At 36.2% G+C, this 15,041-nt stretch overlaps 1 protein-coding gene and 1 long non-coding RNA gene across 4 annotated transcripts; one reads left to right on the top strand and one right to left on the bottom strand.

Annotated features, from left to right (window-relative positions):
• Positions 1 to 126: 126 nt before the first annotated feature.
• On the bottom strand, positions 127 to 2,587 carry LOC127499165 (uncharacterized). The gene is made up of 3 exons (XR_007926064.1): positions 2,393 to 2,587; positions 2,169 to 2,327; positions 127 to 441 (listed from the first exon to the last, which is right to left on the bottom strand). It is a non-coding gene; the product is annotated as an uncharacterized LOC127499165 (long non-coding RNA).
• An 844-nt stretch (positions 2,588 to 3,431) lies between these two features.
• asmt2 (acetylserotonin O-methyltransferase 2) lies at positions 3,432 to 14,782 on the top strand. Of its 3 annotated transcripts, none has more exons than XM_051869324.1 (9): positions 3,432 to 3,583; positions 7,836 to 7,933; positions 8,938 to 9,112; positions 9,293 to 9,422; positions 9,631 to 9,699; positions 11,367 to 11,485; positions 11,610 to 11,747; positions 13,648 to 13,770; positions 13,859 to 14,782. In XM_051869324.1, exons 2-9 carry the CDS (start codon positions 7,853 to 7,855, stop codon positions 14,068 to 14,070), a joined length of 1,047 nt encoding a protein of 348 aa, XP_051725284.1. In that variant the 5' UTR covers positions 3,432 to 3,583; positions 7,836 to 7,852; the 3' UTR covers positions 14,071 to 14,782. The 3 variants fall into 3 exon arrangements, with proteins under 3 accessions (XP_051725284.1, XP_051725282.1, XP_051725283.1); XM_051869322.1 differs by lacking the exon at positions 3,432 to 3,583 and adding an exon at positions 3,890 to 4,279; XM_051869323.1 differs by lacking the exon at positions 3,432 to 3,583 and adding an exon at positions 6,965 to 7,102.
• Positions 14,783 to 15,041: the final 259 nt, after the last annotated feature.

Below are 15,041 nucleotides of genomic sequence, written 5' to 3'. Positions count from 1 at the left end.
TTGAACTTTTTGGCTACAATGAAACACTTGGTTTAAAGGAAAAAAGGCCACTGAACACCAACACCAGAACTTTTCTCAGCTGTGAAGCATGGTGAAGGGAGTTTATTGCTGTTTTGCTGCCTCAGTGCCTGGACACTTTAAAACCTTTTAAGTAAGAATAAATGCAAAAGTGTATCAAGACATTTTACAGGAGAATGTCAGAATATCAGTTCAGCTTTAGAGGATGTGTAACATTGGGTGTAACACCGGCAGACATATATTACTTCGTGCTGCGGTCAGTGATGATGCTGAGCACTCACCAATCCTGGAGGAGGAGGATGCTCGGCTCTTCGTCGTGTGTGTTTGGAGAGGCCGAGCGCACAGACAGCCTGCGATGTGTGTCTGCAATGCTCTTTCTCCTCCGCCCCTTTAACTCTATTATTACTAAACACACAGCGCGATCTGTCACGACAGAGAGAATGTGCCGGTGCATCAAGTTTCAACAGCAAAGGTGTTTACAATTGAAAGGCTAAATAGTCAAAAAACAGCATTTTTCTACTTATTCATACAGTAAAATGTAACCTAAAATGATCATGATGTTAAAAACAAACAAAAAGTCATGACATTTCTTGAGTAGGCTGTCCAAGCACACTCTTATTACTTGCATTTGATACTTTGTAAAAATCGAATGTTTTCTGACAGCCACTTTAAGTGAACGTTTTAACCTATAAAAAATAAATTGTATAAAAGTGTATGTGGTATATAAATAGTAAATTAGAAATAATAAAACAATTAATTAATGTAAGCAATAGGTTATAGCAAAAGAGGGATCCACCATTCATGAATTGTGTTTACTAGAACATGGCATGTAGTGTGTTTCGTTTGTGTCTGTCTGTTCATTTCATGCATTTTACAGAATATCAGCACATCCTGAATCTACAGTGTTTATTTACAGTCAATTCAAGTGATGCATTACAAATTTTAGTTGGGTAGAGATTGATTTCCTTACAGATTTTTTCTCAGGCTCACATCTCAGTGTGTTATAATGTTATATACACAATAAAAATGTCATCAGAAAATATTTATATCTTAAAATAACTGACATCCGTCACTATTTTACTGAAATTTGCCTATACGGAGCTATACGGAGCCCTGCACATGACACGTGGAAGAATATCGCCGCCACAATATAATTAAATTTATGCATTTTATAAGTTCATGCATCCTCTTGGGAATCGACTCCAGATTTTGGCGTTGCAAGCACCATACACCCTACTGGTTGAACTACATAGGTTAGCTCAAACAGTATTGCACATTGAATTTGCTACAGTAGCTTAAACAGTTATACACACAATGAATTTATGCACAAAAAAAGAGTTAAACCCTATTTCACCAAGACTCATTTTGAGATTTCTGGCCTCAGCATTGTTATAAAAATAAGCTAATAGGACCTGGGTTAATAAATTGGGATTGATTAATGCCATGTCAGCAACAAAGGTTATTTTCATGGCAAGAACATATAGAATCAATCAATTACCAATAACATTGGTAATGACTGACAGTGTTTGTGTCATTTAATTTGAATGATATTTGCTTGTGCTCCAGTCAGTCTTTGAAGGCAGGAAAGCAGTCAAGCACTTTAAAAGAGTGAATTCAGTGAATGAACACTACGAGTCAGTGCATGAAAATGAATGAGAAAAATTAGCTCATTCGATGTTTAGATTTTTTGCACATCTGAGCAGCTTCTTTCACAGTCTGCAAAAAAGCATCAAGGGTTAGGCATTTCAATTTATAATAAAGTTATTGAACAATTAAATCTCCTTCATATTGAAAAAAACATCACTGAGATGAATGGGAATGCTAATGGATAGATCTCTCCAGCTGTTGTAGAGCTCATAAAGATATATACCACATTAAGATTATTTAAATGGTTTTCTTTCTTGTATTTATTTGTTAATATGACGCACAGTATTTGTAATCGTCTATCAGCTTTTAAATTCTGTATATTTTAGGTTAGCGCGACCTCTGGTGGTCACTAATGTCACGAGCTGCAAGGACTCCTTTTGTGTTTCACTGAAGACAGGCATTTGATGATGGAATTTATGTTTAGGGGATCTATTCCTTTAAATGAGATTTTGTATGCATTGTTATATAGGCTAGAGAGAGAGAGTCATATATGCATTGAATACCTTGAAAGGATCATCATCACTGAAATCCAGGGAAATGATGAGGTCAATATCTCTCTCTTTTCTCAACACCAAGAAGTAGTCTGCTCTGGTATCTATACAGTCTCTCTTCAAACTTTCCAGAAGAGCAGAGGGCACTGATTTATCGGATCGGATCACAGCCTGAAATGAGTCCATATATTATTCACAGTTTCACACTGAATTGCCAGTGAACAGCAGGTTCTCACCTTTCATTTTGTGAAGAAAGCCATAATTTCTGCCCCAGATCCACTGAGCAATGCTCCTAAAAATGTTCATCAAAACATGTGTAAACCAAGTTCTTCAGTTCATGGCCTCAGTAAATGGTTCTTAGGTTCTTGTCAGCAACAATTTTGGCTTTAGGGTTCTTGACTACATGGTTCTTTGCATAATAGAATTATTATGGAAATATTCTTTCCTTCACGGCCTTGTTTTCATCCCGTCATTTCAAATATGGTATCTACCCTCGCTATGATGAACAAACTCATTTTCCTTGAGACCAAACGGTAGAAATGTTTAATATTTTGTATTTTTGTCTTAGAAATCAACTTTTAAGAATGATCCAATCCCGAGAAATATTCATTAGACCAACTTCATTGGACCACCTTTTCAAAATGGTACAGTAAAAATGTCTGACAATTGGAATGGTAGACGAGAACACTGGGTGAGCTCCCTTAAACGCGCACTCAAAGACAGCTGAGGTATAGCGCCTCCAAATGGGCCAACAAAGCAATTGCTCAAACTGTAGCCTACTGTCACATATGTCAAATTCATGGGACCATAACTTCAAAATGGCACAGTATAAACGTCTGAATGTTTACATGGTGATAACCAATGACACTAGGTATAGGCCCCCAGTGAAACTTTTAACGCACACTCAAAGACAGCCGAGATATACACTCCAAAAAAGAAGAAGAAAAGAAACCGCACAGCAACCAATCCTGTTGCACAGCAAAATGGGCCGAAGCCGAAATAGTTCAATATTACAAAAATAACAGTACATTAAAACGAGCCAAAAATTCTTTTTTTCACAAGATCAATACGCCCTTTATTAAAGTCATTTTTCGTATTTAATGCACACTTACATGTGGCGGAGAAATGCAACATTTCTTCATTTCTTATTGCGAGCAGCGCCATACACATAGCGTGCTTAAGGAAGCGTCGCGTCATTTAAAGGGGAGGTTCACGCGTCAATAAGCAACAAACGAATAAGTAGCTGGATTCAGCATCGTCGCACACGGCTCATTGTGCATTGTATAAGTTCAACCGTTCATAAAAATAAATGGTTCAGTAAAAAGTGCTGCAAAATTTGGATTTCGTCCTTGTGTCAATTTTAACGCACCCTCTATGGCGGCCGAGAACCGCACAGCGAAATGGACTGATGGCCAAATAGCGACTCGGTATGTACAGTCCCATATAAAACTTAAACGTTCAATTAACGGGACGGTAAAATGAGCCAAACATTTTTTCACAAGATCAATACGTCCTTTGTTAAACCCATTGTTCGTATTTAACGCACAATTGAATGTGGTGGAGAAATGCAATAGTTCTTCATTCATTTCTAACAGCGCTTATTGCGAGCAACGACATACAATGCTTAAGGAACCGTCGCGACATTTAAAGGGAAGGCTCACGCGTCAATTAGAGAAGTTCGAATCATTTCCGCGAATAGGTTCTTTCCAACAGTTCATTCGAACCGGTTCAAAATTTCAGTGATTCTTTTTGCGTCATGGCGTCCTCCATAATATATCGGCGTGTAGTATTACATGCTCTAAAACGTTCCAGAAAAGCGATAAGTAGAACGGTTGTTTATTGTGGTTCTCAGTTCAATTAGTCAGTCCAGTTCGTGAATGAATCGATCAAACCCCGGTTTTATGAACTGGCTCAACAGATTCACTGAACGGATACGACTCAAAAGAACGCTAGGTTAACGAATCGGACGTCACTAAACAGAACAAGGGCATCGTGTGATTCTTTCGTATTTCATTTCTTGAACGGTACTTTCTTTTTCACGGGATGACTGTCAGAGAAGAGTCAAATTTGGAGTAGAATTATTTATAACAGAACTGCATATCAAACCGGCTGTCTTTTGTTTGGTAAGTCTGTTCTCTTGAACTGTAGTAGTGCGCGTCAAGTGATATGTTAGAGTTGTAGAAGCACGTTTTAAACTCTGCGCATGTCGATATCTTGCAACTTTATATACAAAATATACTGTATCGACGCGTATTATTTTCACAACACTGCGGTCAGTGCATCATGTACACGTTCTCGTGGGGAGTTCGTTTGAATGAATTTGTGGTTACACAATACACATTGTTTCACCGGCTATGTATACAGTATACAGAGTGACATAATGTGTAATGCTATACAGTTCCCATGGGTTAGTCTAGACTGATTATCTAGAGACCAGTGGTTCCCAAACTGGTGTACGCATATACCCCTGGGGGTACGTGAGGTGACGGAGGGGGTACGCGAACAAAAATACTTTTGCCGTTCGTTTAATTCTACCCCGCTTTAAAATAACATTAAAAACGAGCATGTATTTCTATCAGGGAAAATGCCGTGGAAGGTCAAACACATGACATCCAATCAAATTACCTCATCTTTTGCTGCAAAAAAAACTGCATCCACACAAGCGGCGTGCATATGATAGGTTGCGTGCAGAGATAGCTGCCTAAGCAAATCGCGCTACACGACATCGGCAATGTACCTTTGTAAAAGTGGGGATTTAGCACTTACTAGCATTAAGAACAATAATAGAAAGACTGTGCAGAGAGATTGATTTAAGACTCAAACTCTCTTTGACACAAAAACATACTCTGTGAGTTCTTGTTTTTAATGTTGATAATGTCTACGTTGTACGAGCAAGAATGCACTTTTTCCCAAATATCCACATTCACAAATGTGACATGATTTTATACAACAGTTCAACAAACAAGTAATATAATGTACATTTTAAACACAGTATTGTCAGTATTGTTTGCTTTATTTTGCAACGAGATATGTTTCGTGAACGAATATGCGGCTTTGAACAAAACGTGAGAGTCATTAGCTGTGTCCCAATTCAGGGTTGCGTCCTCCTGAGGTCGCATTTAAAGGCTGCATACGCCATCGAGTCGGTATCATTTAAGAAAAGTAACCGTAGTAAAATTGACTGTTATTCCTCATGAGGTGTAAAATAATGTAATTTCTTTATTATTTTGCAATCTAACGGTTACTTTTCTTAAAGGGATAGTTCACCCAAAAATTAAATCCCATGATTTACTCACACTCAAGCCGTAGGTGTATATGACTAAATTCTTAATTCAGATGAACACAATCAGAGATATATTTAAAAATATCCTAGTCATCCAAGGTTTATAATGGTTGTGAATGGGAACCCAAATTTAGGAAAAAAAAAAAAAAAAAAGCATCCATCCATAATCAAAGTAATCCATATGGCTCCAGTGGGTTAATAAAGGCCTTCTGAAGCAAATCGATGCGTTTTTGAAAGAAAAATGTCTATATTTAAACCCCACGCAATGATGCAACGACAAACGCGTAGGCGCAGAGGAGAGAGCAAAACAAAACACCAGTCACAAATTAGAAGTCAAAAACTAAAAATTTTTAAGAGAAATATTGGAGGATTTTGATATAAGAGAAGAGGAGCTTGAGTTTGTTGCACAGCCCTATTAGTTAACCGCGAGCGTCATACATCGCCTCAGGGGTTACTCATTTGGCGCAAATCAACTTGCGCATTCTTCGTACAGTCGTCAGACGGAAGCTAGTTATTTGCATTTATAAAGTTTTAAATATGGATATTTTTCTTACAAAAAAGCATCGATTCACTTCAGAAGGCCTTTAATAACCCTCTGGAACCGTATGGATTACTTTGATTGGATGCATTTTTTTGCATCCATTTACAACCATTATAAACCTTGGATGACTAAGGATATTTTTAAATATATCTCCAATTGTGTTAGTCTGAAAGAAGATACATATACACCTAGGATGGCTTGAGGGTGAGTAAATCATGGGATAATTTTCATTTTTGGGTGAACTATCCCTTTAAATGAGGAATCTGAATTGGGACACAGCTAATGATTCACCCATTCATAAATACAGCCACTTGCTTTGTTACTGAATAAATAAATGACTCAATGACTCATTTATTAAAACAGTGACTTACCGCCACCTACTGGCGGTTTTAGTTTAATATTTAAAAGTCCTTTCGTTTTTGCCATCATTGCATATTTCTTTATTGAATATTTTTTATTTAAAACATTGTTAAAAAGCTATTTCTAAAGGTAAAAAATGCACTGGAAAATCAATTTAAGGGGGCAATATAGTCCCTTAAAGAGAAAATTCTGTCATCATTTACTCACCCTCAAGTTGTTCCAAACCTGTATGAATTTTTTTCTTCTGCTGAACACAAAAGAAGATATTTTTGAAGAATATGGTAACCAAACAGTTGATGGGCCTTCCATAGTAAGGAGGAAAAAAAAAATACTAAGGAAGTCAGTGGGGCCTGTCAACTGTTTGGTTACCGACATTCTTCAAAATATCTTCTTTTGTGTGAACTATCTCTTTAATGGAAAAGGTGTGACTGCAGTCTAATGGCAAAGGTAGCACATAAGCGCTTCTGAGCTGGCATGTAGATGTGGTCTTTACACATTTTTAATGCTGCTCAAAGGTGGCATGAATGCATTTACACAGCAATTTCAATTGTGTACTTTGATACTAGGGGCTGAGGTGGCTCAGAGCATGCATAATTTGATCTGGCTTTTATGCAGCATTATGTCTTTACGCAGAATTTTGAGCAGGCACAGAGCAGTCTTAACTCTGCTCTGCTGTATAAAGAAGCTTTAAACGAAAGAGACGGGTACGCAGAAGGATGTTAAATGCCTCAGGGTGCCATGGACCAATCTGAAATTTAAAAGGTAGCTAGCTATATATTTTCATGTATAAAGAGTCCCTATTTATACTCTGAAATATTAACATTAGAAACAGAGTGCGAATTACGTGTGGCCTCCTTTAGCCCCCTAAAGAAGGCTCAGTCCCCCCTGAAGGACATCAAAACAAGATGTTGGGGGTCAAGTAAATATAAATGTTACTTGTAAATATGGAGATTCATTTCTAGCTCTGACTGATTTTAAATCATAATTTTGGCCAGCCCTGAAATGGGTCATACCATCATCATTTAGCAGTTAAATACGCTGTAAAACCGCACTCATCCCCAGACCCTAGTTTGAAAACCACTGGTCTAGACAAGTAGCCAATGATGCTTTCAGCTTTTGTGACTTCTCAGTCGTGCACATTTTGTTTTAAAGCATTAATAGACTTGATGCAAAGAATGGAGTACAGAACATAAGAAGTTGTGTAGTGTTTACTGATATCTGTATGATGATATACATCATCCAATACAAACTAACGAAATTATGTGCCTGCATGATTGCATGCTTGGTACATGATGTCATCCTATTTTAGTTTTCAGTATTTTCTGTAAAAAAGGTAATGCACAGGGTATGTGGATCCTCCAAAAATAACTTCTACTGACTGTTTAAATAAATATTTCACGTTCACTTGTCAAGAATTGTGAGGATCTGACAGTTGAGTTGCTTTGTAATTTGGAGTCTGTTCATGATTGTGATGCTGATGGTGCACTTTTTGCAGGAGGGACGTTTTTCATCATGGCTGAGCATTTATCCCAGAGTGAACTGGACTACCCTTTCAAGCTCTTGGAATATCTCAATGGATTCCGGATCTCAAAGGTCTGTGGTTTTTGCTGTATCTCTCTAAGACACATTATTTTAATGAGTGCTTCTATGCTCCTTCATACAGGTACAGGAATCACCTCAAACATCATAAGCAGACCATTTTAATAATGTGTTTACCACACATGACATTTATTGTTGGATTATGAGTGAATGTTTTATGTGAGAGCATCTATTATTTGTAGCAGTCCCCTGTTGTGTCTCATTTTCCATTTTGGCCGTCAGGGCTGATTTCGCCTCCAGCAGGACTTTGTTGTACCATGAGATTCTGTAAGATTGTTAAATCCCAGAAAGGATGACACTTGAGCTGGAGAGTTGTTAATTCTTTTACAATTATTATGTACATAGAATAATCTATACGAAATTGTATCCAGTCATATCACCTAAAATATATACTTTCCCTTATACATTTCCTTATACATAGGATGTAAAATAGTTGTTCTTTTGAACATTCTATTCATCAACGAATCCTGAAAGAAAATGTATCACGGCTTCCACAAAAAATATTAAGCAGTACTAATATTTTCATAGTTTCTTGATGTTCTTCATTCATGTAATGACTGCTGAAAATCCAGCTTTGCCATCACAGGGATTAATTACATTTAACAATATATAAAAATAGACAACAGTTTTTTTTTTTTCAGTTTTAATATTTCACAATATTACTTAAAGTTCAATCCAAAAAAAAAAAAAAATCACACTGGAAAAGCCATATTCCATTATAGTATATCAATAATCAAAATTTAGGCTTGTTTTTGAGTAAAAACTATATAAACTTTCTTAAAACAGGAAACAAATTTTCATTATTATTGTGAAATAAAATGACTTCAGGGTGAAATGCAAATTCAGTTAAAAGATAAAGATTGCATTGTGTGTTTAAAATGCATTTTGCATGCATATGTTTGCCATATCTTTTTAAAGACATGACAAACACATAAATAACATGAGTAGTTCCCACTGCAGTTTTTATTTAATCATCCTGAATCCATGTTCTCATCCAGGCGATATTCTCAGCTTGTGAGATAGGGGTGTTCGACCTTCTCCTCCAATCCCAAAAGCCGCTGAGTGCAGCTGAAGTGGCACAGAAGCTCAGCACCAGTGAAGATGGTATAGAGCGGTTACTGGATGTGCTGGTCGCCATTGAGATTGTGGATGTGGAAGTGGTACAGAGAACAGGTGAGCTGCTGAAGTATTTTAATATTCCTCCACAAGTAGATGGAAATACCCTGATTCTTCTATAATGTAAAGGTGATAAATATCAGAACAGGATCTGTTTGTTCATAAAATCATCCATCCATTGTGTCTAGATTCTGATTTGCCCAGTCTCTAAACCTTTACTCTTGTCTTCTCTCATAGCTTATTACAGCAGTACAGATGTTGCTAATCTATACCTGGCCAAGACCAGCTCCAAATCTCTACATGATTTAATCATTTATTACTCTCAGACCATCTACCCACTCTGGAACAATCTAGTAGACGCTGTTAGGTAGGCATTGCCGTTTTCATCACTGTTTGGAAAGACACTGTTCCCTGTCCACTTTAAAATCCTTTTTTTATGATACAGTAAATGTGATGTTTGGACACATCAGAATGAAAAAGAAAGGCCTGACTTCTTAAAACTAAGAAGTTATTTGGAAGTCATCTGCATTTCTAAAACAATATTTGAATAATCAGAATATCTGAAAACCTCTCAGGGATGGAAAGAACCAGAATGAGAAAACCTTTGGCCTCCCATCTGAAGAGATCTTCTCTGCCATATACAGGTTTGTGTGATCTTTTTTTTTTTTTTTTTTTTTAATAATGTTAGCAGTACCATAATGGTAAATGTTTTTTGTTGTCCTTTAGATGTCACTAGATTAAAAGTCCTTTTTTTGACTGCAGTGAGGCAGACTTAAGCGATTAGCCGCTGGTGCTGTGTAATTCTAGGTCATCGACTTTAAACTCATTCAAATTTGAGGCTTTATGACAGGCCGTTCCAGTGTCTGGAGGGATAGTGTGTGTGTGCAATAGTGTGTATGTGATGGTGAAAGAATGACTTGTGTTATTGTATGTGTAACTGTGTGTTTTAGAATTGTTTGGATTTTTGTGATGCTGTGAGTGTGCATGAAGGCATCTCGCAGCCTAGTACTTTGGGTGCATGGGACTGTGTATGGAGATATAAATTCATTAACATATTTGGAAACACTTTACAATAAGGATCAATTTATTAACAATAGTTAACTACATTATTTAACATTAACTAAGCTTAATAAATACTGTATAAGTGTTGTTCATTGTTAGTTCAAGTTAATTTCAACATTTACTAATACAATTTTAAAATCAAAACTTGTATTTGTTGTAACATGAATGAACAGTAAACAACTGCATTTTTATTAAAGGCACATTAACAAAACTGCATGCATTTTGCGGAAGACCAATGTTTTGGTTGTGCTTTGGCTCTACGTGACTGTGTGGATAAATATGGTTATCCTACTGCTCATAAAACATTCACTACTAGATTTAAGAGATATAACCAGTTTAGTGTAGCTTTATCCATTAATAGACACAGTATTTCCTTGAAAATTAATTCCAACACAGCACTACAACAACCATGATGAAATGACCCTTCACAATAGATAATGCTTTACAATGAACTCTGTTAGAGCTACATATGGCAATTTACCTATTCAATTAAATACCTTACTCACCTGTTGAGTAATAAAAATGCCATCTTCATGTTGCTTTTACAATATATTTTAAATCCCTCAGTTCTCGTTATCTTCGAAAAGCCAAGACAATGTCGATTTTGGTTTTATTAAGAGCTCTGTCACATTCTCTTTTTGCCAGCAGACTCTCCTCCGTTCAGCTTTTCTTTTCTTTTTCCTTTTTTTTTTTTTTTTTTTTAAAATGAGGGTGATTCCTCGGAGGTTCGAGATTTAGCGTGCTTCATGTCAAACTTTCTTGTTAGTTGCAACAACAATAATAGGCTTACTATAGTGAATCAGGGTAAGACAAAAACACATTTTGGAAGAAGAATTTATGATGTTTTGACTCATTATTATTTAAATTTTGTTAATTTTGAACAAAAGTTACATAGTGTATCTTTAACTAACACTGACAAAAATGTATAAATGCTATATGTTGGTCATTGTTAGTTTATGTTAGCTAATGCATTAACTAATGTTAACAAATGAGACCTTATTGTAAACTGTTACCCATATTTCTGTTTAAAAATTATTACAAGTGTTATTTTTGCTTTATTAACTTTACCTATAATTGCATTAACGTTTTTTTTTGTTTTTTTTTTGATTATGCATCTGTTTAAATACAGCATACATGTTGTCTAACAGATGGTATAAGTGTCAGTTTTAGGGTTTGTTTGTCCTACTTTTCATGTGAATCCATCTGGAAAAGATCCATCTGTTGACACCGGTTTGCTGTTTTGTTTCAGGTCAGAAGAGGAGATGTTGAAGTTCATGGGACTGATGAATTCTACGTGGGTCATTGACGGCCATGACATAGTGACAGCATTCGATCTTTCTAGCTTTAAGTCCATCATAGATCTGGGAGGTGAGTGTGAACGTATTTTTAGCTTAAGCTCTTTTCCTATGACAATGATTCGAGCTAAAAATAATTTTATGAAAAATGCAAGAGGCAGTAGCATTGCAAGTTGTCATTTTGAGATGCTTTGCAGGCTGCTCTGGTGCATTAGCGCGGGAGCTGGCAAAAGAGTATCCTTCCTCCACTGTCACGGTTCTGGATCTCCCAGCTGTGGTCCAGACTGCCCAGCGGCATTTCACCCAGCAAGATGACACCATCTGTTTTCAAGAAGGTGCATAACGATGCAATTAAACATTGTTAATGGTTGGCATTTAAAGGATTAGTTCACTTCAGAATTAAAATTTCCTGATAATTTATTCACCCCAATGTTATCCGAGATGTTCATGACTTTCTTTCTTCAGTCGAAAAGAAATTAAGGTTTTAGAGAAAAACATTCCAGGGTTTTTCTCCATAAAATGGACTTCCACGGGGAGCAAAGGTTTGAAGGTCCAAATTGCAGTTTCAAATGCAGCTTCAAAGGGCTCTACACGATCCCAGCCGAGGAATAAGGGTCCTATCTAGTGAAATGATGGGTCATTTTCTAAAAAAAAATAAAAATGTATATACTTTTTAACCACAAATGCTCGTCTTGCGCTAGCTCTGCGATGTGCATTACGTAATCACGTTGGAAAGGTCACGCATGACATAAGCGGAAGTACTGACCGAGCAGCAGGGTAGAGTAGGGTGAAAAACTCCATCTCATTTTCTCCTCCAACTTCAAAATCGTCCAACATCGTTGTTTTACCTTTTTTGTAAAGGCCGTTTGACTTAGTCTTTGCACGTTCTCTTTGTAAACACTGGGTCGGTATTTCCGCCTACGGCATGACCTTTCCAACGTGACTACGCAATGCGTGAAGTCGTGGACACGCATCGCAGAGCTAGTGTAAGAGAAGCATATGTGGTTAAAAAGTATATACATTTTTTTTTTTTAAGAAAATGACTGATCATTTCGCTAGAGAAGACCCTTATTCCTTGGCTGGAATCGTGTAGACCCCTTTGAAGCTGCACTGAAATTGCAATTTGGACCTTCAACCCGTTGGTAACCATTGAAGTCCACTATATGGAGAAAAATCCTGGAATGTTTTTCTCAAAAACCTTAATTTCTTTTCGACTGAAAAAAGAAAGGCATGAACATCTTGGATGACATGGGGCTGAGTAAATTATCAGGAAATTTTAATTCTGAAGTGAACTAATGCTTTCTAAACCAATTCTCTGAACTTCAGCAAGCAGTCTAGTGGCTGTCCTGACAAAATAACTTTTTAAAAGTTTGTTGTGTTATTATAGTCAATGAAAACTAAAATAAAAAACTTTTTCTTAGCTAAACTAAAACAATAACTAAAATAATTGGGAAAAACTGAAGCTAAAATACAATTGCATGACTCCAAAACTAACTCAAACAAAAATGGTCTCAAATTATCGTGTTTGAATTTTTTAATACATAGTGTAAATATAAAACTGTCCTGCATTAAACATGAAAATGTAACTTGATAGCAGAAATTCTGTGCTGATAAATTTAAGCATTTTTTAATGATACCAGTTATCACATTAACTAAGAAAACTAAATCAACTGAAACTAGAAAACCCTGTAAAACAAACAAACAAAACAAAAACTACAGTACCATTTAAATGTTTGGCATCAATAAGATTTTTTTTTAAAGAAATTAATACTTTTATTCAGCAAGGAATGCGTTAAATTGATCAAAAGTGACAGTAAAGACTTTACATAATTACAAAATATTTTGAACTTTCTATTCATTAAAGAATCCTGAAAAAATGTATCACATTTTCTACAAAAATATTATGCAGCACAACTGTTTTCAAAATAATAAGAAATGTTTTTTGACGACCAAATCTGCATAGGACACTAAAGCTGAAAATTCAGCTTTGCCATCACAAGAATAAAGTAAATTTTAAAATATATTTTTAAAGTTATTTTAAATTGTAATAATATTTCACAATATTACTGTTTTTTGATCAAATAAATGCAGCCTTGATGAGCATAAGAGACATTTAAAAAACATTAAAAATCTAACTAACCCCAAATTTAAAAAAAAGAAAACAAAATAAAAAAATTAGTATGACATTTCTAATCTATAAAACAACTACATATTTGTTGTTTTGTGTGCTTGTAGGGGACTTCTTTGAAGGAGAAATCCCTCCTGCAGATTTATACATTCTGGCCCGGATAATTCATGACTGGAAAGAGGAAAAAAATCTCACACTACTGAGGAAGATTCATACAGCATGTCATCCGGGTGAGAAAACATGTTATTAATAGGTCAATAATTAGTGGCCCTAAAATGATACTTGTCAGAGCATCTGACTTGCTTTTTATGTATCAAGGTGGAGGCGTTCTGATCGCAGAGGCACTGCTGTTTGAGAACCGCCGGGGTCCAACTACGGTTCAGATGTTTTCTCTGAACATGCTGGTCCAGACAGAAGGGAAGGAGCATCCACCTTCTCATTATACACGTCTGCTCACTGATGCAGGATTCAGGGATGTACAAGTCTGTCGGACTGGAAAATCATATGATGCTATTCTGGCACTCAAATGAACATGCACCAAAGAGTCGTCGGTAATAATCAGACCCCTTCTGCCTAATCTGCAGACCTGTTGTGATCAGACACGTCAGTAATCATGTTCATGCACATGTCAGACATCTGTTGTTCCACCTTGGCCTCGTTTTGAGTCTCCTGCCTTGTTATAAAAGCAGTATTGTCTCCAACACAGAGTGAGCCCACTCCTGATCCTTACATTTCCTTCTAAAGACTGTTTTAGTAGCGATTAGATTTAGCTATTTGTGAACCTTTCTCCTGAGGCCTACAGAAGTGGTCTAAGAGGGGGTGGGATGAGGAGCTGTTTTCGATTGGCTACTGATGTGTCAAAAATGAGCTCCTCCCTCCATCCTGTCTAGTGTATCTATGCACTACCATCTTGACACAAGCTTAAGCGTGACCCCTAGTGGTAATGTTTTGCAAACACAATAAAAAACAATCTTCTAAAAATGTACACAGACACACACACATCCATAAAAAAAGTTGATTTTTATTCCTGGTCTCACTCCATTTAATCAATATGAGTTTTGTCAGATATTCCAAGACAATTCATTTATCCATCCTTCTACAGGACAAAAAACTTATGATTCTTGAAAATTGTTTTTAAATCTATTGTTTTTCTAATGAAAACATGCACCACCCTTGATCTTTTGCCACACATTTATATTTGCCCACAGGAAAAACATCTAATAAAGGAAAATGATGAACAAAGCTTGTTGTGAAGTGTTCCCATGTGATTTCCAGCTTTTGTATTTCGTACCTTTCCATCTCCAAGATGTTCATCATGACACATCTTGCCTACTTAAAAAAGTAAACAACTCCAATGCATTCATTGTTTTGTAATTGTGATTAATTAGATTTGATTGATATTTTAAAAGTATTACATTATTAAACCAACTTTTGATTATTACAAAACAATTGAATATTTGTATGACATAATATTAAATCTTTCTTTATTTAAACAGGTTTC

Source organism: Ctenopharyngodon idella, chromosome 17, assembly GCF_019924925.1.
Source record: "Ctenopharyngodon idella isolate HZGC_01 chromosome 17, HZGC01, whole genome shotgun sequence".
NCBI lineage: Eukaryota > Metazoa > Chordata > Actinopteri > Cypriniformes > Xenocyprididae > Ctenopharyngodon > Ctenopharyngodon idella.
The sequence above is the reverse complement of the archived record's forward strand: the minus strand, read 5'-3'. Positions and strand labels throughout refer to the sequence as shown.